Below are 22,992 nucleotides of genomic sequence, written 5' to 3'. Positions count from 1 at the left end.
GGGAGGGGGCGCGGCGGGGGCCGGGCCGCGGGGGCCTGAGGCGCCCGGGGCGAGCGGGGCGTCCCGTACGGAGCTCCCGGGGGAGGCGGGCGGGCGGGCGGGCGGGGGCGGAGTCTGCGGAGAAAGGGCGATCAGGTGGGCAGCGTTCGGGGCCGCGGGGCCTCGCGGGCCGTCTGCGGCGGCCGAGCAACATGTGGGGCGGCGGGAGCGGGCGGAGCGCGGTGCCGGCGGTTGGGGTTGGGGCGGCCGCGGAGGGACATGGCTTTGAAGGGAGACTGGGAGGCGCCCCCAGCCGACCCCCCCAGCCTCGGCGGGGATTTGTGGGGCCCCGGGGACCCGCTCTGGAACGTTCCGCGGGGGGGAAGCGAGTCGGTGCGGACGGCCCAGCCGCGAGAGGGGTCGGGAGCCTTGAAAGGCACCGCTCTGACCTTTGTAAAAGTTGCTCGGGCTGCGGCTGCGTGGTGCGGCTTGATTCCGCGAACCTGTCCGCAGCCATTTACGGGGAAAATCACCAGCATGGGAGAAACTTACGGAAAAGCCGGGCTTTCTGGGGGTGGAGAGTGCGGGGTCGCTGGAAATAGCCCGCTTCTCTGGACCGTCTACCGTCCGCCCGTTTGAGATTTCAAGGTAGTGCTTACCTGCCTCAGACAAATAATGAAGTTTCGTTTCTCTCCTCTCTGGCCGGTTGTGTTCAGTGAGCGTCAGCTGACTGCCTGGCAAATGCTTTGAGTAGATTCCAGATCATATTGTTCTTACATTGTGAAAACGTCAGTCCAGCAAAGCTGCAACTTTGCAACTTGGCATTTGTCAACCATGCCCATAAAAAGAATCTTTTCATGAGGGGAAGGAATCACAGGTTGTATAATGGACTTGGAAGCTGGCGCCAACTTATGGGGGGGGGGGATTCTGAGGTGGTGGTGGGAGAATCTTATTTCCTGATAGTCTGGCATAAAGCAAATAAGCGATTTTACTTTATTTTATTTTTTGACCTTATCTCGTGTTGTACTTGGTACTGTGTTGCATAAGGACATTTCCCCACAAACATGTGTTTTATATATTAAACAAATTCCTCCTTATAGCCCTGTACTCTCATTTCCCCCTCTACTGTTCTACCTTTTGCCCTTTCTGGATTACGTAGTTGATAAGTTTGGGATCCTTAACTTAGGTGGTAAAGCTGCCTAATTAGGGTATGCCCAAGGTAATATCTGTTCATTTGGATATTTGAAGCAGACCACTGAAAGTTTTGAAATCACTGAATTCATCTTTCTATTCATTTTTTAAAATTTAACTCCACCTTATTTTCCTTTAACAGAATAAGGTATTAGGCTTTGTTGTAGTCAGGGCCAGTTTGTTTTAGGAATTACTGCGCTGTGCAAATATTGGAGGAATTTTTAAAAATTAATTAACTAATTAATTAAAACTTTCGAGTGAGGATTTCTCTATAGCCCTGGCTGTCCTGGGACTTCTCTGTAGACCAGGCTGTCTTTGAAATGAGAGATCTGCCTGCCTCTGGAGTGCTGGGACTAAAGGCATGTGCCAGCACCTAATTTTGAAGGTTTTAAGAGGAGAGAGATTAGGCAGAGCAGACTACACAAAAGATTGTAAAGTCCACTTGATGTGTTTCAAACAAGTTTCAAATTGATTTGACTTTATTAAAATGTGAACTTTACCAGTAGTTTCATTATTTAGTGTTTTTGCTAGGCCCTCTCCTGTTTCTGAAACAACATTGTAATGTTTTTACAGTTGACAGAATAAGTTGAGAGGTTAAACAACTTAATAAAGTAAAAGCTGAGCAATAGAAAGTTTAGATTCATTCTTCACCCTAATGTTCAGCTAGTCTCTACACCTGGCTCAGCTAGTGCTGGATTATTACTGTTTTTCACCAAAGTACTATGTAAACCTGGTTAATATCCCCATTAGTCATTTTTGACTCAATTTATCTTTTCCTCATACACAGTTTATTGAAAATTAATGTCTTGAAATAAAACCAGTCAATGTCAGGTGGTGGCGCACAGCTTTGATCCCGATGCTTTAGGGGGCAGAGGCAGGCTGATCTCTAAGTGTCAGGACAGCCAGGGCTACACAGAGAAACGCTGTCTCGGGAACCCAAACCACACCCCTTATTTGTCTTCCATATGAGCAGTTTGAAGACATTTGGCAACTACTGTTGTTCAGTACAATTGGCTTACTGGTGGTCTTACATATTTCGGAATTCAGGTGACTGTGTGAGCCGCCCTAGTGCGCTTGCACAGAGGAGCAGCCACTCTACAGAGTAATGTCTAAGATCAGAGATCCTCCCGCCTCTGCTTCCCAAGTTCGAGGGCTAAAAGTGTGTGCCACTAGAGCTCAGCTAATGAAGATAGAGGCTGGATTGTAACTTTTTAGAGGGAGGAGGACAAGTAAGCATGTAAATTAAGGGAAAGTGAGGAAAACACCTCAGAATGAGTGGTTTCAAAGGAGGAATTTTAGAACTTGAAATCCCCTTTAAATTCTGAATTCTAAGGTGTTTGCTCTATAGCCCCCAACTCCCCCACCCCAATACTGGTGATTGAATCCACAGCCCTGTTAATGTTAGGCCAAGTACTCTACCACTTGAAATCCCAACCCTTAATTTTTTATTTTAGTTTGTTTATTTTTTAAGTAGGAAATGTTTGAAAGGGTTTGCTGTGGCAGCCCTGCCTGGTCTAGAACCAGGCCCTGCCTGTCTCAGCCTCCCGAGTGCTGTAATCAAAGGCCTGCACCACCAGTTCAGTTTCAGCTCATGACGTTTGTTTGTTTGTTTTGTTTTATTTTATTTTATTTTTTGGATTTTTTTTTCAAGACAGGGTTTCTCTGTGTAGCCCTGGCTGTCCTGGACTCACTTTGTAGACCAGGCTGTCTTGGAACTCACAGAGATCAACCTGCCTCTGCCTCCCTGAGTGCTGGGATTATAGGCGTGCTCTACCACTTTTTTCCTCTATGTTTTTTTTTTTTAATTACTTTGATGAATTTGTTAATTAGAAATTGTAGCAGAGTCTCTATGCCCCAGATTAGAGCTGATTCTTGGAGTACCAAGTGCTGGGATTTCAGGCATGAACACCTAGTATTCATCTTAAAGTTTCTTTTAAGTTATAGTACAGATTTTGTTTTATGGGGTGGGGGAGTCTGCTTTTCTGGAGTAGGTTCTCTCCTATTATATGGGTCGGCTCCATGGTGCAAACTAAGGTTGTTAGCCTAACAGCAAGTGCCTTTACCCACTACGCCATTTTGCTGCTCCTTCATTGGTATTTTTAAAAACATTCACATTGTGGTGTAGCATCACCACATCTCCCTCCAGAACTTTAATCTTGTGAAATTGAAACTGAAGAGACTGCTAATTGGCTCAGAGCACTTATTACCTTCCACTGACACAGGTTCAGTTCCCAGCACTGGGATCTGGCAGTGCGCATCCCCAGCTCCAGAGAATCTAGTGCCCTCTGTTGGCCCCTGAGGGCAGGGAGACATACACATAAAAGCAAATCTTAGAAAGAAACTGAACACATTAAGTGGTAATTCCTCATTTTTCTTTTGTCGCAAATTTTACGAACTTCCTAACCAAAGTTTAATTTTTTTTTTTTTTAAAAGATGGTAGCATTTTAAAGATTGTGCTGTGATAGTGTGTTTCTTTAATCTCACTTGCTGGATCTCTGTGACTTTGAGGCCAGCGTGTTCTATATTGTGAGTACCAGGGCAGCTATCCCTACATAGAGAGTCCTTGTCTCAACAGCAAACAAAGTAAAAGAAGGTATGGAATGCCTTTCTTTTATGCTAGTTAAAGGTCATGTTATTATACCTTTGGCCCAAATACCATACTTAGTTTTTTTCTTTGGTTTTACTTAGAGTTGTTAGAGATCATTGAAAATCAATGTGTGTGTATATTTATTTGTAGGTTTTGTTTTTTACCTCACTTCCCATGTACTCATTTGTATATATTATATGTGTGTGCGTATGCATGTTATGGAAGCCAGCATGGGTGTTAGATGTCTTCTTTTGCTTTTTCTAGACAGGGTTTCTCCGTGTAGCCCTGGCTGTCCCAGCTTTGTAGGCTAGGCTGGTCTTGAACTCACAGTGATCTGCCTGTCTCTGCCTCCCAAGTGATGGGATTATATACCTATGCCACCACCACCCAGTGATTAATTGAAATTTTTAAGGAAAGATACCAAAGCTTCCCTTGGTACTTCAAATTAAAATTTGTAAAAAGTAAGTTACTGAGAATCCTGATGCTAGTCATTTTAGATTTTTCTGGGCTGTCTGCTATCTCCATAGTTCTTTCCAGTGTATGAAGGTAATCTTTGGTAGTAGATAAACATTTCAAGTCTGTAATTTTGGTTTTCTACCTTGGAGCTTAAGACAGGGTTTTGCTGTAGTTGCAGATGGAGTCCAAGTCTGTTGTAGAGGCATGTAGGGTTGAGGATGGGGAGAGACTCACTAATCCAGGTCTTTAACGGCACACAAAGAATTTCTTCTTTAAATGTCCTTAATGGAAAAATGACTTTTTGGCTTTGATATTATCGTTGTAGTTTGTGATTTGCTTAACTTTTGTTTTTTATAAAACTTAATATGAAGCAGATTCCCCCTCTTTTTTTTTTTTTTTTTGAGGTAGGGTCTTACTGTGTAGCCCAGGTTGGCCTCAAATTCCTAGTCCTTCTATTGCAGGCTACTGAGTTCTGGGAGGATATACAGGCATTACAGGAGTAAATGCAGTGCTCAGTTCTGATCTGTTTAATGTTTGGCTTCTAAACAGTTACTGAGCTGTATAGGATGGAAGTCTATTAAACCCTGGTCAAGATGAATCAAATTTGTTTATCTAGAATTAAAGCCTGCTTTTGTTTGGGAAGCCAAGCCAGGAGTATTATGATTTTGCAGTTCATGTTCACTATGTACCCTGTCTCAAAAGAGAAAGGGATGAAAATGTCCTGGTATGCGGGCATCTTCCTGTAATGTATGTGGGAGATAGGGATGGCAGGGTCTGGAGATGAGGGCATCCTCAGCTACAAATAGAGTTGAGGCTAGCCTGGACTTCATAAGACTTTGTCTCCAAAACAATGACAACAATGAAGTATTTTCATTTTTATTTTTTTACTTTTTGTTTTCTCCAGGCAGGGTTTCTCTATGTAGCCATGGCTGCCCTGGTGTCACTTTGTAGACTTGGCTGGCCTTGAACCCACAGCAATCTGCCTGCCTCTGCTTTCCTGAGTGCTGTGATTAAAGGGGGGTGCCACCACGCCCAGCTAACAACAAAGTATTTTTTTCTTTTGTTTTTAAACCAGATTTAAGATTTTTTAAATTCAAATTGACCCAAAGCAAAACTTAAAACAACAAAGTGTTTAACTGTGGTTTTAATGTGAATTGACTTGTAGTCATTCTTGTATCATTTTAAAGATGTGCTATAGAAAACACCAGACTTCTGCTGACTCTCATGTTCCAGTGTTGTTTGTTTGTTTGTTTCTCTCTCTCTCTCTTCTTTTTACTTCATGGTGCCAGGAATCAAATTAAGAGCTGTGTACATTTTCTGTCTTTTCCACTTATCTTGTCTTGGTTAAAATAGTTGAACATAGACTGAAACACCCTAGGCTGGGGATGTAGTCCAGTGTACGGTTCTTGCCTGACATGTCCAAGGCACTCGAGGAAGGAACCAAAACCACAACATCCTTATGTATGCAGCCCTTAAACGAGAATTCACATAGTAGGGCAGCATAGAAACTTTATTTTATTTTTTCACTGTGTTGGCTTTTTAAAACAGAATCTAGCCTTGGCTGCCCTCAAATTCCCTTTGCTGTACCAACTGGCCATAAGCTCAGGGCAGTCCCTTCTGCCTCAGCCCCTTGAGTGCCAGGGTTACAGACACGGCCATCACACCTGTTCGCCTTCAGAGCATACACATTGTAAGCTGCTACCACTATCGTTCTGACCAAATTGATTTCTAAAGTGTAAACCATTTTTTATGTCCAGTTTATTGGGTCTTTGTTAGTATTCTAATTTTATAAATTCATTGTATGCATTAAAACAAAGCAGATAGTAATCGTCCCTTATGTCACTTAGCAAGAATAGTTTTTCCAGTTGAGATGTCTTTTAAGCCATTACACATTTTTAAAAATTATTTGATTTTTGAGACAGGTTCTCAGGTAACTCAGGCTGTCCCGAAACTTACTGTATAATGAAGACTGATCTCTGACCTATAACTATTAATCCTCCTGTCTCCACCTTCCAAGTGCTAGGATTACAGCTTTATGCTACCTACCACACCTGGCTTTCAGTATACATTTTTTTGTTGTTGTTGTTTAGAAGTAATTTGCTAAGCATTAGAAAAGATTTGAGTTGGGCTGGAGAGATGGCTCAGCCATTAAAGGCTAGGCTCGCAACCAAAAATATAAAAAAGATTTGAATTAATAATATTTATGTTTGTTTTTTCATTCTTAACATACGTTTTAAAACATCACCATATACCATAAATATGTTAAAATAAATGTAGTTTTACTTGTCAACTTAAAGAACCATTAAAAGTATCATTAAGTGTGGGGAAAATATAGAAAATCACAAAAATGAAATAAAAGGTGCTATTGCCTAGGGGTAACCAGTAATACTATTTGTTTTGGTCTCTATAGTGTGTCTGTCTTGTCTTGTCTCTTGTCTTTTCTTTTTTCTTTCACCTTTTATTTTTTGAGACAGGGTTTCTTTATGTCCTTGGCTGTTCTGGAACTCACTGTGTAGACCAGGCTGGCCTCGAACTCAGAGATATGCCTACCTCTGCCTCCTAAGTGTTAGGATTAAAGGCTTGTTCTGCTACCACCCTGCCTCCTTCTACTTTCATGCAGGTTCCAGGAATCAAATTGAAGCTGTTGCAAATGATTTATCTTCTAAGTTATGTTGCCTGCCCTCATAACCTTACTTTGAGATGATAAAGTAGTTAAGAAATAATGTATGGTAAATAATAAAAGTGTCAGGAAATAATATTGTTTCATTGAAGATCACTAGAAGAAACTCAAGTAGAGGATTGGATCATTAGAAGCGCATAGGAAAAAGTCATGAAATACAGGAAAGACAACCTGGCCTCCTAGAAACAGCAGATTCAGAACATAAGTAAAGGTGTGTAAGACAGTTGAGTGGGTGAAGGCGTTTGCTTCTAAGCCTGTCCGCCTGAGTTTATCCCAAGTTATGCACACATGGCTGAGAGAGCCAACTCTTGCATATTATCCTCTGATCTCTGCGCTCACATGTAGTAAAGAAATACTTTAAAATACTTTAAAATTAGGAGGGACCTGGAGAGGACCTGGGTTTTGTTCCCAGGACCCACATAAGGCAGCTCACAACCTCCACTGACTCCAATTTCAGGGGTTCTGATGCCCTCTGGCCTCCCTGGGCACCTTTACACCTGTACAAACATATCTGTTAATGCCACCACACATAAGTAAAACTAATAAATCGTAAGTAATGATAAAAGCACCAAACAGATCACAGTTTTAGACTTGAGATGGAATTTCTATTGATTCATTCATTCATTCTTAGAAATCTGTCACTACTTAGTAATCAAAAGATATAATTGAAAATTTTTATAAATAAGAGCATTGCTTTTAGATATGTGAATAAGATAAGTAAATTTTTTTGACATTTTTAGGTTAGAGTGAGATAGTATTTAAGTATTTATTTTTAAAATTTTTGTTTGTAATTTTGAGATAGTTGATTCTGTAGCCCAGCCTGACCTCAGTCTTGAATGGTTGATGCCAGCCTTGAAGTTCTGACTTCTTATCTCTACCTACCAAGTCTGAGATTATAGTCGTGTGCCTCTACCTGCTAAGGCAGTATTTTAAGAAAGGCCAGGCATGGTAGTACACACCTTTATTCCCAGACTCAGGAGGTACAAACAGGCAGGTCTGCGGTCTAGGTCAGCCTGTGCTACATAGTGAGGCCCTAGCTCCACAAGAAAAGTGTTTGTAGAGGTATGGATTTTTTATTACATAGATAGCCATATTTCATATAGAAGTCTGAAATACTTATTTCAGATCAATTACTTTTAAAGTTTTGTATTTTCAAGTAGATGAGAAGCTATCATGTTTGGCTTGGTGTAGAGGTGCGTGCTGGTGCTTAGGGAGTAGACAGAATCTGGCTGATAACTCAGGCTGCAGACCAGCGTGAGGGACATATAGTTGAGACTCTTGAGCAGGAGAAGGCAGGTCTAATACTATACTTACGGGCCGTTTTTCTGTTAGGGTTTTTATTTTTTGTTTTGTTTTCCCCAACATAAGTAATAGAAAAAGCCTTTGGTCTAAATTTACACAGATGTTTTGATTGTTTAGCAGGTGACATCTAAAGGCACTGGTTTAAACCCTAATGCCAAAGTATGGCAAGAAATTCCTTCTGGAAATCCGGATGGCACTCCTGTACCCGAAAGCTCTTGGAATGAAACTGCAGCCACATCTGGATCTCACCCTGAGGGTGAGTCTTAACTGTCTGTTGGTTAAATTGTTTTGGCTAAACATGTGGTCACTTCAACTCAAACAGCTTTGAGATGACCTTTGATTAGTTGATCTGTTGGTTAACATTTTGTTGCTGAACAAAATACGTTAAGAAACGTCAGCTTTAAGGAAGAAAGATTGACTTTGGTTCATGAGGTTTCATTTCGCAGTAACCTGCTCCCACTCTTAGGGCCTTTTGGTAGAACAGCCTTACTTATGTCATGGGGCCAGGACACCAAGAACTTATTGGGAAAGAGCTCAGAGACCTGCCACCACAAAGCTCCTCCCGTCAGTTAGGTGCTGCCATTTCCAAATAGCTTGTAGGGTTCTGAGCTCCATAGCAGACTGATACACATGTGGAGCTAGTCACCATTTTACTGATCATGTGTATCCAAAGCTTCACCTTTAACTTCATGGTGCTGGGGGCCACGCTGTTACCTTGAGCACTTGGGAGGACTTTTCAGAACCAAACAAAGATTTGATGAAATGTATTTGTGAATGTTTAGTATATAGTTTGTGTGTGATTCTTATGCTTTCTTTACATGAACAGTGAGTAATTTCAAGCAGTATGTGTGTTTCTGGGTCAGCATCTAGCCCATTTATACATGTTATTTCTAATTTTTACAAGATTAGTTTGGGTCTGTTGTCATGGGCTGTATTAACTCACTGGCCTTGGGTAGCTAACCTCATGAGCTTATTCGATTCATCTGCAGAATGGAAATAATGGTGGCACATGCCTGTAAGTTCCAGGCCAGCCAAGGACACACAGAGAAATCCTGTCTCGAAAAACAAAACAAACAAACAAAATAATGAAAAGTAATAAACATTGACAGTGTCTGTTTTCAGAAAAGTAAGCAAAGGAATTATACAAACAGTTGGATATGTAGAGTGATAGCTTATCCATAATGGACAGCACTCCTATCTCCCTTTAGGAATGGTTCAAAAGCCATGGGATATTTTCCCTAACTGGTACGCTTCTTTGAAATCTTCTTTAGAAGACATGACTCAGAGTCACTGAAGGTGGGTTTAAATTTGTCCTGTTTACTCTCAATACCTTTTCTTGAAAACAGGTAATACAGAACTTTCAGAAGATATGTGTAAGGAATATGAGGTAATGTATTCTCCATCTTGTGAAACCACGAGAAACACTACAGACGTTGAAGAGTCAGCTGATGGAATGATCCTAGGACCTGAAGATCTGAGCTACCAACTATACGACGTTTCTGGTAACCATTGTTGTTTTATTGCTAAAATGATAAGTTAGTGTCCTTGATTTTTCCATCATTTTGATAGACATGACATTGATCAGTTTGCTTTCATTTTTGAAAAGAAGCTTATGTCAAACAACTATTAGGTGATTATTAAAGGTATTATTGACTAGTACCCAGACACAAAATATGTAATTGCAAAGTTCTATTTTGTGAAATTAAGTATCAGGAGAAAATAGTTAAGAGGTCCAAATTTCAAAACTTCTAAGTTTCTCATTTGGTTAGTTAAGATTGTTATTACAAGTGTAACTAAAAAACCAAGTTTTCAGCGTGGAATTTATTTCAAAATAAGTTGTATTTCAGAGATTAATTTTAAGAAAAAGCTAAACTGCACATTGGTGGTGCAAGTTTTTAATCCCACCCAGGTGGGTCTCTGTGAGTTTGAGATCAGCCTGGTCTACAGAGTGACTTCCAGGTCAGCCAGGGGTACACAGAGAAAGCATGTCTTAAAAAACCAGATAGAAAAAGCTAGGTATGGCTGCCTACACCTGTAATCCCAGGACTCAGGGAGGCAGAGGCAGGTGGATCGGTTTGAGTTTGAAGCCAGCCTGGTCTGAGCCCAGGATGGCCAGGGCTTGTTACACAGAGAAATTCTGTCTGGGGGAATAAAAATCTAAAAAGAAAACGGAAAAACTAAAAAGAAAAAAAATATATATAGTATATATTAAAAATAAGAGTTCTTGGGCTGGAGAGATGGCTCAGTGGTTAAGAGAGCTGTCTGCTCTTCCAGAGGTCCTGAATTCAATTCCTGGCAACCACCTGGTAGCTCACAATCATCTGTACTGGAATCTCATGCACTCTTCTGGCATGTAGGCATACATGCTGATAGAACACTCAAACATAAGAATAAATATTTTTTTTTTTTTAAGAGTTCTAAGCAAGGCTGTTGTACATACCTTTAACCCAGCATTTCGGAGACAGAGGCAGGTGGATCTCTGAGTTTGAGGCCAGCCTGGTCTACAGAGTGAGTTCCAGGACAGCCAGGGCTAAAGAGAGAAACTGTGTCTTGGAAAACTGAAATTAAATGTATTAGCTGTAAATGGGCCGGGTTGGGTAGTCTTCACTGCTAATCCACGCATTTGGGAGGCAGAAACAACAGGACTAAAAGTTTGAGGCCAGCTTGGTTGACACAGGGGTCCCTCTTTAACAGCAACAAACTTCTGTGTGTCAGTATTGTTTTGTTTTGGTTTTTCTCACATTGGTTTAACCAGCATGGATTAATAGTTAATATGATTTAAAGTAGATGAAAAATGTAACTTTATAATTTTCAAAAAATAAATGTTGGTGTACATGTGTACAAGCTCCCAAAAGGCCACTGCTCGAGGTGGAATTGCTGTCAGTTGTGAACAGCCCAGCATAGGTGCTGGGACCCAAGGCATGGGTCTTCTGGACAAGCAGCACATGCTCTTAACTGCCGAGCCATCTCTCTAGCCCTAAAAGTGCTCAGAAATTTAAAGGGAACTGAAGTGAACCACAGAATCTGACCATGCAACTACTTTCCAAAGGGTCTTTTTTGAAAAAGAATTTTAACATGGAATAGGCATATCTGTCTCTTTCTGCTTCAAGTAGTCCTGTGACTTTAGAACAAGGTCTATAAATAATTGTCCTCAATTACTCCTCTTCCTTTTTTTGTTTTTAAATGAGTTGGTGTTTTACTTTGTAGCCCTGATTGACCTAGAACTTGCTATGTAGTCAAGACTGGCTTCAGTCTGCCTGCCTCCCAAGTACTGATAGTAAAGATGCCCACTATTGGGGCTGGAGAGATGGCTCGGAGGCTAAAAGCACTGGCTGTTCTTCCAAAGGTCCGGAGTTCAATTCCCAGCAACCACACGGTGGCCCACAACCATCTATAATGAGGTCTGGCGCCCTCTTCTGGCGCGCAGTTGTACATGGAGGCAGAACAGAAAATGTCCACTATCATTCCTGCCTTCAGTTACCTTGTAAATGTTTAGATCTGTCTCTGATCTGAGCACGTGTCCACATGAGTGGCCATGTATCCTGAGGTTATAGGAACAGGCAGCCATGCTTAGCCTTCTTCCTTGGGTGCTTAGAATCTGAGCTTAGTTCCTCATGCTTATTCCTTGCATCTCTCAGCCCCAGGCCAGATCTGAGGTCTTTTGACTTACAAGGTAATTTCTGAGGTGTATGGCATTGGTGTTCCTCTATGAAATTTTGAAGTGATGAGTTCACAGGCTGAGTGATTGAAGAACACTGGGTTCCTTGAGTTCAACTCCCAGCACCTACGTGTAGCTCGCTGCCCGTGAGTAAACTGACTGCCTGTAGTTAGCATTTGGATAGGTGAGTTCTGTATAGAAAATTGCATATACAGGTGAAAGGCTCATGGAGTAATGAATGGTGCTTTGCCACACAAGTCTAACAGCCTGAGCCCACGTACAGGTAGACAGAAAACCAGCCCTGCACAGTTGTCCTGTGGTTGCCAGTGTCCACCTACACACACCGTTCACACGGAGAGAATGATATATTTTTAATTTAACAGTGTGCACATGTGGATGTCTCTACATACATGCACCTATGCAGGCTGTGAGGTTGTGTCTCCCTGAAGCCTGAGTTACACATGGTTGTTACACACTCAGCTTAGTGCCAGGAGACAGACTTGGTTCTCCTGCAAAAGTAGTTCACACTAACACATTACTTCTTCAGCCCATAAAAATAATAATAATAATATATATTTTTTTAAAAAAACACAAGATTTTACAGGGGCTGCAGAAACTCCAGATCTAGGGGATCTGATGGATGTCGTGCAGAGGCATGCATGTAGACAGAACATTCATACTTATAAAAATAATAGTGTAAAAATGCTAAAAGATTGCATATACATAGAATGGAAAGTGTTCATTACTGATAAAGATAATTTATCTCTTAATTCTTGAGTAGTACCATAATTTAGTGTTAAAATCTTGGACAATTTATCCAGCTTCATACATCTTGTTGTCTGTATATTTAAGTTTAGTTGCTGGTCTTTTCTGGTGTCCCCGACCCCTCCAAGATAAGGTCTTTTCTTTGTAGACCAGGCTGTACTAGAGCTCACAACCATCTGCCTGCCTCTGCCTCTCTGAGTGCTGGGATTACAGGTGTGTGCCACCACACCCAGCTGCTACTAGTCATTTTTAAACAGAGAAAATATTAGGGCTGAGGAAGTGCTCAGTGAGTAAAGGACTTAGGTCCCAATTCCCAGCACCCATATATATGCTCACCACAGTAGCAGGTTTGAATTTGTAAGCTCAGGGCTGGTTAGCAGAGACAGGCAGACCCTGCAAACTAACTAGCCAGTCAGCCCAGCAGAAGAGTGAACTCCAGGGTCAGTGAGAGGTCGTGTCTCAAGTGAAGGTGAAGGCTGATAGACACACCAGACATCGACTTCTGCCTTCTGTACATACACACACGGACAGTACGTGTGTGCACATGTACACACCACACTTGTACACGCTATAAGAAGACGTGTGCTTTTAGTCTTTAATGTTTGTATAAGATTTTAATGAAGTCATTGTTTTCTGTGCTCTCCCTTAAAAGTAAAAATTTCAATATTTAAGGCCAGCCTGGGCTACATAGTTAAGACCTACCCTGTGCCATATCATCTCAGCTCTTGGACGTAGATGTAGAAGAGTCAGGGGTTCAAGGTCATGCTTGCCCACATAGAGTATTTGAAGTTAGATTAGGCTAAATAAGATGCTGTCTCAAAATAGCAAACCAGAGAAACAAACAAGAAAATCAAGGAATGAAGAAGGTGTGAAAGGCGAATAGGAAGGGCGCAGCTCACTGGACCTGCTGCTAGTAAAGACCGTAAGTGTAACACAGACTACACCAGTTTCCATCTTTACCTTTAGGGCAGCATTAATTATATTTGTGCTTAGTTTGTTTGTTTGTTCTCAGTTCCCAAGAAGAATTGGGTAGTTTTCACTTGTTTTGTTTGGAGACAAGGTTTCTCTGTGTAATGCTGGCTGTCCTGCAACTCTATATAGACCAGTCTGGCCTCAAACCCACAGATCTGTCTGCCTGGGGTTAAAAGAGTGTGCCAACTACCTGGCTCTTGTTTTCACATTTTTACAAAGAGATTAGGGCAGTAGTTAACATAATAGTAGCAATGGTCCTTTGTTATTTCTTGCTGTGTGTGTGTATGTATACATACATGCATGTGGAGACCAGAAGACAACATTGTATGTCATGCCTCAGGAAAAGTTGACTGTGCGTGTGTGTGTGTGTGTGTGTGTGTGTGTGTGTGTGTGTGTGTACAGACACTGACTTGTCTCCACCTTAGTTTTTGAGACTGGGTCTACTATTGGCTTAGGATTCCCCTGTTAGGTTAGGCTGGCTGGCTAGTGAGCCCCAGGGATGTCCATTTCTCACTTCCCTGGTACTGGGATTACACGTGTGTACTCTGGTGGCATCGTGTCTAATGCGTTCTGGAGATTGAACTTGGTTCATGCTTTTGTGGCAAATACTTTACTCACTGAGCTGCTGTTTCCCCAGCCCTTACCTGTGAGCTACGTATGTGGCACTGCGTATTGAATCCATTACCGCACATGTGCTAGATGAATGCTCTCCTATTGTATTTCAGAGCTGCAGCCCTAGCTCAAGATAGTTCTTAAGATATCGACGAAAAAGGTGAAAGAAATTAGACTTAATTTTAAAATAAAGTTTTGTGGTACATTTTAATTTGTGGCTGCTTCGCGACTTCTGGGTGATTATGTAAGTTCGCTGCCTATGATAGCTTGATAACAGTTTCTCCCTCTTGTTTTCTATATCAGGAGAAAGCAGTTCAACAATTTCTACAGAAGATTTAAAGGAGTGCCTGAAAAAACAGTTAGAGTTCTGTTTCTCACGGTATGGAATCTTTTCCATTGATAATTTTCCTTTTTGCATCTTGATTGGTAGATACAAAATGTCTGTGGCCTAAGTGGTTATCAGTTCCTTCTGTCTTGGATTTTGGTATCTCTTTCTTTAGCTAAGGTCTTTGATACTGGGTGATAAGAATAGGGCTGCTTCAAGGTTACAGTTTTTGTGTGAAAACCATGTTTGCAGATGTCTGATTTTTCAAGTTATTAAGTAATTATTTAGAATATTAATGTTAATTTGTTGGTTTTTTTTTTAATGATGAAATATGAGTTTAAACTTAACTGGTATCTTTTATTACCCTTCCCCCAAAAAAATAACTGCCACTTTTTGAATTTATAAACTAAATAAAATAACTTAGTTGAATGTCACTGTAAAGGTCTTTGAGCGCACAAGAAAGATTAATGGGCTTTTTGCCTGCCCATGTATCAGCACGTCACATACGTGCATTGCCTGTGAAAGCCAGAAGAGGGCGTCACATCTCCTGGAACTGGGGTGAACAGTTGGCAGGAATAAGCTGGAAATCAGACCTAGTTTTCTAAGGCCTTTAAAACCCCATAAGACCTTTAAAATATTATCAACCAATAAAGCTTTTTCATGAAACTCATAATCAGCCTAAGTGATACAAAACAACAAACATAAATAAATACACAGCTAGTGTTTGTTTAGGTGATAATTGCTATTGGTAAAAAATTAAAATAGAACAGCATGAGTGAAAAAGGAGAATCCAGAGTACTGTTCTGTTTATTTGTTTGTTTGCTACTTAGTTTGGAGGCCCAGGGTTTCTCTGTGCAGCCTTGGCTGTCCTCAAACTCACTTTGTAGATCAGGCTGGCCTCAAAACTCAGAGATCTGTCTTCTGTTTCCTGCTTGCTGGGATAGAAGGGGAGTAGCCCCACCCCCCAGCCAGAGTACAGTTTTAATCGGGGTAGACAGGTGGGTCTGTTTGAGAAGGACCTTTCTAAACACAAGGTTGCAGATACTCTTATTTAGTCTGCTTTAAAGGGTATTTGATGTAAACAAAAAGATAAGGTTTTTGAAGTGGGCACAGTGGGGCACACCTGTAATGCCAGCTTTGAGCAGAACACCTTACATAATCTTTCACTTTTTTTAAACTAATTTTTATATTAATTACAGTTTATTCACTTTGCATCCCAGTTGTAGCTCCTCTCTCCTCCCCAGGCTTTTCACTTTAATGTTTGTTTGTTTGTTTGTTTGTTTATTATTGGTTTTCTTCAAGACAGGGTTTCTCTGTGTAACCTTGGATGTTCTGGACTCAATTTGTAGATCAGGCTCGCCTTGAGCTCACAGAGATCTGCCTCTGTGCCACCTAGTCCAGCTTCACTTTAATTTTAAATAGTTTTCAAGTTACAATAGTCAAACGTATTTATGAAAGAATAACATATAAATATCCATGTTTCAAGTTATGCTTAAACTACCATTTTTTCCATATGCTTTGGGATTTGGAACTATGAAGTTGTTAACTGCTATATTATTATGTTGGTATGTTTTAAATTGAGCTGATACAACTGTTAAACTTTAGTTCATCTTATAGTTTTATTTCTCTAGATACAGTGTTAAGTATGAATATATTTTCTTGCTTTAGATGCTTTTTCAGAATTGTGTATTATAATTGCTTCTGTTAATTTCTTTCAGAGAAAATTTGTCAAAGGATCTTTACTTGATATCTCAAATGGATAGTGATCAGTTTATCCCAATATGGACAGTTGCCAACATGGAAGAAATAAAAAAATTGACTACAGATCCAGATTTAATTCTTGAAGTATTGAGATGTACGTAAATGCCTGTTAGCTTCTTTTTAATTGTAAAAGTTAAATATTTTTATTTCTGATCATACAGGGGATTGTTTTCTGTGACCTTTTTGTATGTATATTTGTTAGCATGTACATTTGAATAGCAACTTTTTGTAGTTTTTTATTCTTGTTCACAAAGCAAGTATTAACAATTAACGTTCCTTGTATAAGAATGGCCTGATTTCTTTTATTCTTATTTTACAACCTGTTAATAGGTTGTGACCTATAGTTTGACAAATACTTTTTTTTTAAAGATTTACTATTTATTATTTATACAGTACTCTTCCGTGTGCCTACACACTAGAAGAGGGCACCAGATCCCATTATAGATGGTTGTGAGCCACCATGTGGTTGCTGGGAATTGAACTCAGGACCTTTGGAAGAGCAGATAGTGCTCTTAACCTCTGAGCCATCTTTCCAGCCCCGACAAATACTCTTAAAGTTTGATAATAACTTGTCCCTCCCTCCCTGTTCTCTCCTGTTTTCTCACCCTCATCTCCCTCCAGCACTTAATGAGACCTCGTTGTGTAGGTCAAGATAGCTTCAGATTCATTCTTCAAGTGCTGAGGAGCTCAGAGGAGCACCACTGTGACCTGCAGGAATTTTTTTCTTCCCAGACTGGCCTCAGACTCAGAATGTTTACCTAGGGTTGCATTTCCCAGCTGCCCCTATTTTTGAGGCATTGTCTGACTACATAGACCAGGCTGACCTTGAATTGCACTGATTTCCCCACTGGCTTTCAAGTACTGGGATTACAGGCATTTGTTACTATAGCTAGTTAAGAATTTTTTTGGTATGGTGTAGTGTGGTAGTTTTTTCTTTCTTTCTTTTTTTTTTTTTTTTTTTTTTTCCTTTTCTATTCCTCTTTCTCTTTTTTCTCTTCCTCCCCTCCCCTCTTCTCTCCTCCTTCTCTTCTTTTTTCTCCCTCCCCTCTTCTTCTCCTCTCCCTCCCTCCCTTCCCCTCCTCTTCTCTTCTCTCCTTTTTTCTTTTCTTGTTTGATACAAGGTTTCTGTGTAGCCCTGGATGTCCTAGAACTGGCTCAGTAGAACAGGCAAGCCTTGAAGTGCTGGGACTAGGGCTGGAGATGGCTCAGAGGTTGAGAGCACTGGCTGCTCTTCCAAAGGTCCTGAGTTTAGTTCCCAGCGACCACATGGTGGCTCACAACCATCTATAGTGGGATCTGGTGCCCTCTTCTGGCATGCAGGCGCACATGAAGGCAGGACACTGTATACATAATAAATAAATAAATCTAAAAAAAAGAAGTAGAAGTGCTGGGACTAAAGCTGAGAGCCACCACTGCCCAGTTAGATGTCTTTCTTCTCCTCTTCCTCCTCCTCCTCCTCCTGCTGCTGCTGCTGCTTCTTCTTGAGGATATGTTTCCTATTTGTCTGTGTGTTTGCATGTTTATGTAGGTGCATATGTATGGCTAAAGACCAGAAGGCAGTTTGGATATCTTCATCAAGTCTACCTTAGTTTAAATCAGGCATGGTAGCATACACCTTTAATCCCAGCATTCCTGAAGTGGAGGAAGGCAGATCTCTGTGAGTTCAAAGCCACTCTTGTCTACAGAGAGTTCAGGACAGCCAGCACTATATAGAGATACTCTGTCAAAAAACTTAAATGTTGTATGTGTGTGTTTTTCCTGCATGCATGCATGTACATTTGCATGCCTGGTGTCCACAGCTCAGGAGCTGGAGTTATGAGTAGTGTGAACCACCACTGTGCTTGTAACCAAGACTGTATCTTCTGTAAAAGCAACAAGTGCTCTTGATAGCTAGTCTTCTCTGCAGCCCCTGTGCCCTGTGGTCTTTAATAAGATGGGATCCCTCGTTGACCCTTGAGGTGCACGTTTCATCTTTCTAGTGGGTGTGGAACTTTGATATTGTCTTTGAACATCATTAAAGGCGCGTGCCGCCATCGCCTTGCCATTTATGAAATTTCTAAATCATTTGTATGGATGTCATTTTTAAAAATTAACCAGTCTTAGCTACCTGGAAAGCTGACAAAGAACCTTTCCTGCATAGCTGCTTTTTAAACTTTTTCTATCTGGCTATAAAACTGTGATGTACCACTTTTCTGAAGAAAAGACTATGTGGTTTTTCTCTGATTCATAGAAAATGGCCTTTTGGCTTTTGTATATAAGAGCAGCTTTGTTGGGGTGAATCCTGGCCTTTATTGTCATCACTAGGAAAAAAAGGAGTATACGTTGAAGTCATAATAATGAATGCTTTTTGTTTCCTGGAGGATTCTTTTTGGCACATTTTGTGATTAGCACAATAATCACAACGTAGGTGCTCCAGATACTTGTTTAGCAAATAACATTCAATAATCTTTGCATACAAACCTTGGCATTTTACCTTAGCATTTGATAATTTATTCGGTTAGAAGTATATTGAATACGTTTTAGGCATCATTAACATCCTACCTGTCACCTTTAAGGGAGTCACGTTTTTGTTTGTTTGATTTCAGCTTCTCCTATGGTACAAGTTGATGAGAAGGGAGAGAAGGTGAGACCAAGTCATAAGCGCTGTATTGTAATTCTCAGAGAAATCCCTGAGACAACGCCAGTGGAGGTAAGCCTGGATTGTTTCTCTAGCTGAGTGTCTTCTGACCGTGTAAGTTGGAGGAGGTAGGCTAGCAGAGCAGAGGTACCCTCATGTCAGTTATGTTGGCTTGTTAACTCTGAAGTAGCAGAACACTGTAAAGGAAGAAAAAGGTATTCTGTGTTCTTAGGAGCCAAACTTCAGTATTGCAGTGATGCTAATTATGAATGGATTGGCTTGACTGACAGTTAAGTAGGAGTAGTCAACTAATAACGGTGGAAGAAATTTCTTTGAATAAGTATTGGTCAGCAAAAGATAAAACAAAGCTACAGTCATAAAGATCAAGTGCGGTTCAGGTTCCAGAATAAAATATTTGAGTAAGGCAGTAAAGTACAGAAACAGGCCTTTTAAAAACACACATATGCATACCTTTACTTAATAATTCTGCCAGGAATCACTTTACAATTATTTAAAGCCAAAGTTTATATACAGACAAAGTAACTGAGCCATAAGATGATTTACCCAAAAAAAAAAAAAAAAAAAAAAAAGTTAAGTGCATTAGATTATTGAATGATAGACTATGAAACTTACTCTAATTCTAAAGTTTAGATTTCTTAACTGCTGTGTTACAGACGTTTACTATAAGTTGCCTGTACTGTAAATTAAAGAAATTGCAGCCAGGTACAGTGGTGCACGCCTGTAATTCCGTTACTCTGGGAGGCAGAGGCAGGTGGATCTCTGTGAGTTTGAGGCCAGCCTGGTCTACAAAGCAAGTCCAGGACAGCCAAGATTACACAGAGAAAACCTGTCTCATAAAAACAAAACAACAACAAAAAAAGGAATTGCTTAGTAACTGACTTACTGTAATTTAGAAAAGAATTTTTCAGGCCCTATTCATGGAGGAAATATGATGCCATTGTAGTTAGGTCGGCCAGCATATAAACAGGTACCTTTACCTGCTGAGCCAACTTCCTGGCTCAAATATTTAATATTCATTTCTCCCTTCTTTGTAAGTTCTTTTCACCTATTAACTGTCTTACCAATCTCAGGTTTTGTTTGTTTTGTTTTTCTTCCTCCCTCTCCCCCCAAGACAGGGTTTCCCTGTGTGGCCTTGGCTGTCCTGGACTTGCTTTGTAGGCCAGGCTGGCCTCCAACTCACAGAGATCCACCTGCTTCTGCCTACCCGAGTGCTGGGATTAAAGGCATGCACCACTACGCCAAGCTTCCTTTTTTTTTTTTAAGCTGTATGGTTACAGGAAAGATGTTCACATCTGATTCTGACAGAGACAAAATGTCTTAAATAAGTGTGCATGGAGATGCTATGTTAGTGGCGATCTTAGCTTTAAAAAGCCTTCTGTTGTGGAGGAAAACCACTAGAGAGAGTACCGTAAGAATTGTAGCTTACCACTAGAGCTGAAGTGCTTGTTTAGTTGTTCATAAAATAATCTACAAGTCCTACACCATATATACATGTTTTCATTTTAAGAGTTGACTATTTTTTTTCTTTTTAGGAAGTGAAAGCTTTGTTTAAAAATGAAAACTGCCCCAAAGTGATAAGTTGTGAATTTGCACACAACAGCAACTGGTACATCACCTTCCAGTCAGACACAGATGCACAGCAGGTGAGAAGAAAGTGGCTGCTAATAACAATCTAGTGAGAAAAGACGTGTGTATTTTTGTTAAGCATGTGTTTAGGCTAGGGGAATGGCTTCATGGTCGAGTATTAGTCTAGGATACAGAAGGTCCTAGGCTTAGGGCTCAGGGCCACAAAGAAAAAGCCAGATATGGCTCACTCCTATAACCCCAGCACTTGGGAGGTAGACAGGACCAAGATCAGGAGTTCAGGACCAGCTTTGCTACATAAGCGAAATTGGGGCCTGCCTGGGTGACATGAAATCCTGTATCAAAAGAAAACAAAACCGGACAAGGTAGTGATGGCACATTCCTGTTACTATGGCTCTCAGTGCTGGGGCAGCCCAGGTTACAGGGTCACACCGTGTCAAAAAAAGAAAAAGAAAGGAAATTTTACCAAGACTGCTAAATACCTTGGCCATACATCTACTTAATTGACAGTTGACTTTCTTCTTTATCATCTGCATGCAATTTTATCAGCTTTAAATTTAAAATTGTTTACTTATCAATGAAAAATTAACAGACTTTTTAAATGAATGTAAAGATTTGGAGGTAAGTGTTCAATGGTGGTTTTGGTACCTAATATAGCCTATGGTTTAAAATAAAGTTGGGTTTTTTGGGGTGTGGTTGGGGCAGAGGCAGTCTCACTCTAAAGCTGCGGCTGATCTAGAACTCACTGGTAGCCTAGGCTGCACTCAAACACAGCAGTCCTCCTTCCTCACCTCTCCCCGAATGCTTAGATAGCAAGCGTGACTTAATACAATGATCTTTAATATATCTGAGTGTTGAGTCTCTATGCTTGTCTGTGTGAGCCTGGTGCCTAAGAAGGCAAGAAAGAGGAGCTGGTATCCTGGAACTGGAGGTACAGATGGTTGTGTCTTACCATTTGGGTGCTGGAAATCAAATTCAGGTTTTTTGTTCTGTGTTGAGCCTGGGCTTTTATCTGGGCTTTTATCACATGCTAGTATTGGGTTTTTTTTTTTTTTTTTTGTCTTGTGTGTTTATTTTGAGGTAGATGCTCACTGTGAGAGCGAGGCTGCCCTGGAACCTGCAAGATTGGCCAGGCTGCCTCACACTCCTGGCAGTCCCCTGTCAGATTTCTCAGTGCAAGGATTCGAGTCCTGTGTGCCCTCAGGACCAGCTGACTGAAATTAGAAGTTGTTACTTGGTGATACCTGTGTCTCTTGTTTCTGCCTTTTATCACAGGACTCCATACCAATTTCCTGCGTTAACTTCAAGCTGTACCCGGGATTGTTTTTGTTTTGTTCCCTTTTCCTCTCCTCACCTCAAGGTTTGTAGGAGCAGGGTTTTGCCTTGCTGTGTCCAAGGCTTAGCTCAAGACACGGCCCTCTCCTGCTGCAGTTCCTGAGGGCTGGGGCCGGAGAGCACGCCGCTACGTGGCAGGGCCCTTTGTTCAGTTTAGAAACTGGTGAATGGGGCTGGAGAGACGGCTCAGCAGTTAAGAGCACTGGCTGCTCTTCAGAGGTTCTGAGTTCAGTTCCCAGCAACCACACGGTGGCTCCCAACCATCTATAATGGGATCTGCTGCCCTCTTCTGCTGTGCATGAAAACAGTGTTCATATACATAAAATAAATAAAAAGACAAAGAAAAAGAAACTGATGATTGCAGACTCATTTGGTAGAATGAAGATGACTTTATTGAGATGTTTAATGCTAATAAAAGTTCACTTTTGGTTTAACAGGCTTTTAAATACTTAAGAGAAGAAGTGAAAACATTTCAGGGCAAGCCAATCATGGTAAGAAACATTTGCAAATACACCAGATTCTAGTGTGAAATAAGTGTTTTTCGTGGGAGGTGACTTGATGGGGCTTCGTTTATTGTGTTGCTTCTTTTTGAAAAATTAAGAATACATGAGCAGGTGTTTTATAAAACCTGTAGTCATTTAAAAACATGACTATGTCCTACTTTAGAAAATAGGTTGACAGAACATGAAAATACTATGAATACAGAAGTTCTTTACAGGGAATCACAAAATTTTCATACTGACTCATAGCCTATAATTCTAGATCTCAGAATAAATAGTAGGAATACTTCTTTAGTAGTGATGAAAACTGTTTCTTTTCTTTCAGCCATGTCTTAGTAACATCTATTTGAGAAGGAATTGTCATCAATAATACTTACTCAATGTCTTCACATGCTTACTGTTCTCTTGTTCCATAAAATTTGCTTTCCATCATTAGTGCTGTTGTTAGACTTCAGCAGTTAGTGTAGCCTCATAACCACTACAATTTACTGACTTTTGTTTTCTTGGTGTTTATCAGTTTGTTTTAAGCACTCTGTACACATAAGCTCAAACAGAGTGAGACAAGGGATGGTGGCTCATAATTGTAATCTTACCATTGAAGAGGCTGAGGCAAGAGAAGTGTTTTGTTTCAGGCCACCTTGAGTTAC

The 22,992-nt window shown here is 40.8% G+C and overlaps 2 protein-coding genes across 4 annotated transcripts in view; one reads left to right on the top strand and one right to left on the bottom strand.

Moving 5' to 3' along the window:
- Fam186a (family with sequence similarity 186 member A) overlaps positions 1-665 on the bottom strand; it is an 88,352-nt gene extending 87,687 nt beyond the window's left edge. Inside the window, exon 1 of the mRNA XM_055626805.1 lies at positions 639-665. The gene's annotated coding sequence lies outside the window, so the exon portion shown is untranslated. The remainder of the gene's footprint in view (positions 1-638) is intronic.
- The window catches only part of Larp4 (La ribonucleoprotein 4), a 39,276-nt gene that overhangs the window by 789 nt on the left and 15,495 nt on the right, over positions 1-22,992 (top strand). For 2 of the 3 annotated variants that reach the window (XM_055626843.1, XM_055626846.1), the window contains exons 2-8: positions 8,313-8,451; positions 9,542-9,697; positions 14,506-14,581; positions 16,246-16,382; positions 18,874-18,977; positions 20,459-20,569; positions 22,283-22,336. In XM_055626843.1, coding sequence (XP_055482818.1) covers positions 8,313-8,451; positions 9,542-9,697; positions 14,506-14,581; positions 16,246-16,382; positions 18,874-18,977; positions 20,459-20,569; positions 22,283-22,336 — 777 coding nt within the window. The remainder of the gene's footprint in view (positions 1-8,312; positions 8,452-9,541; positions 9,698-14,505; positions 14,582-16,245; positions 16,383-18,873; positions 18,978-20,458; positions 20,570-22,282; positions 22,337-22,992) is intronic. The other variant, XM_055626844.1, reaches the window with a different exon arrangement.

The sequence above is a fragment of the Psammomys obesus genome, unplaced genomic scaffold (genome assembly GCF_907164565.1).
Source record: "Psammomys obesus unplaced genomic scaffold, mPsaObe1.curated_primary_1811, whole genome shotgun sequence".
Lineage (NCBI taxonomy): Eukaryota > Metazoa > Chordata > Mammalia > Rodentia > Muridae > Psammomys > Psammomys obesus.
This window is presented reverse-complemented; position numbering and strand designations above follow the sequence as displayed.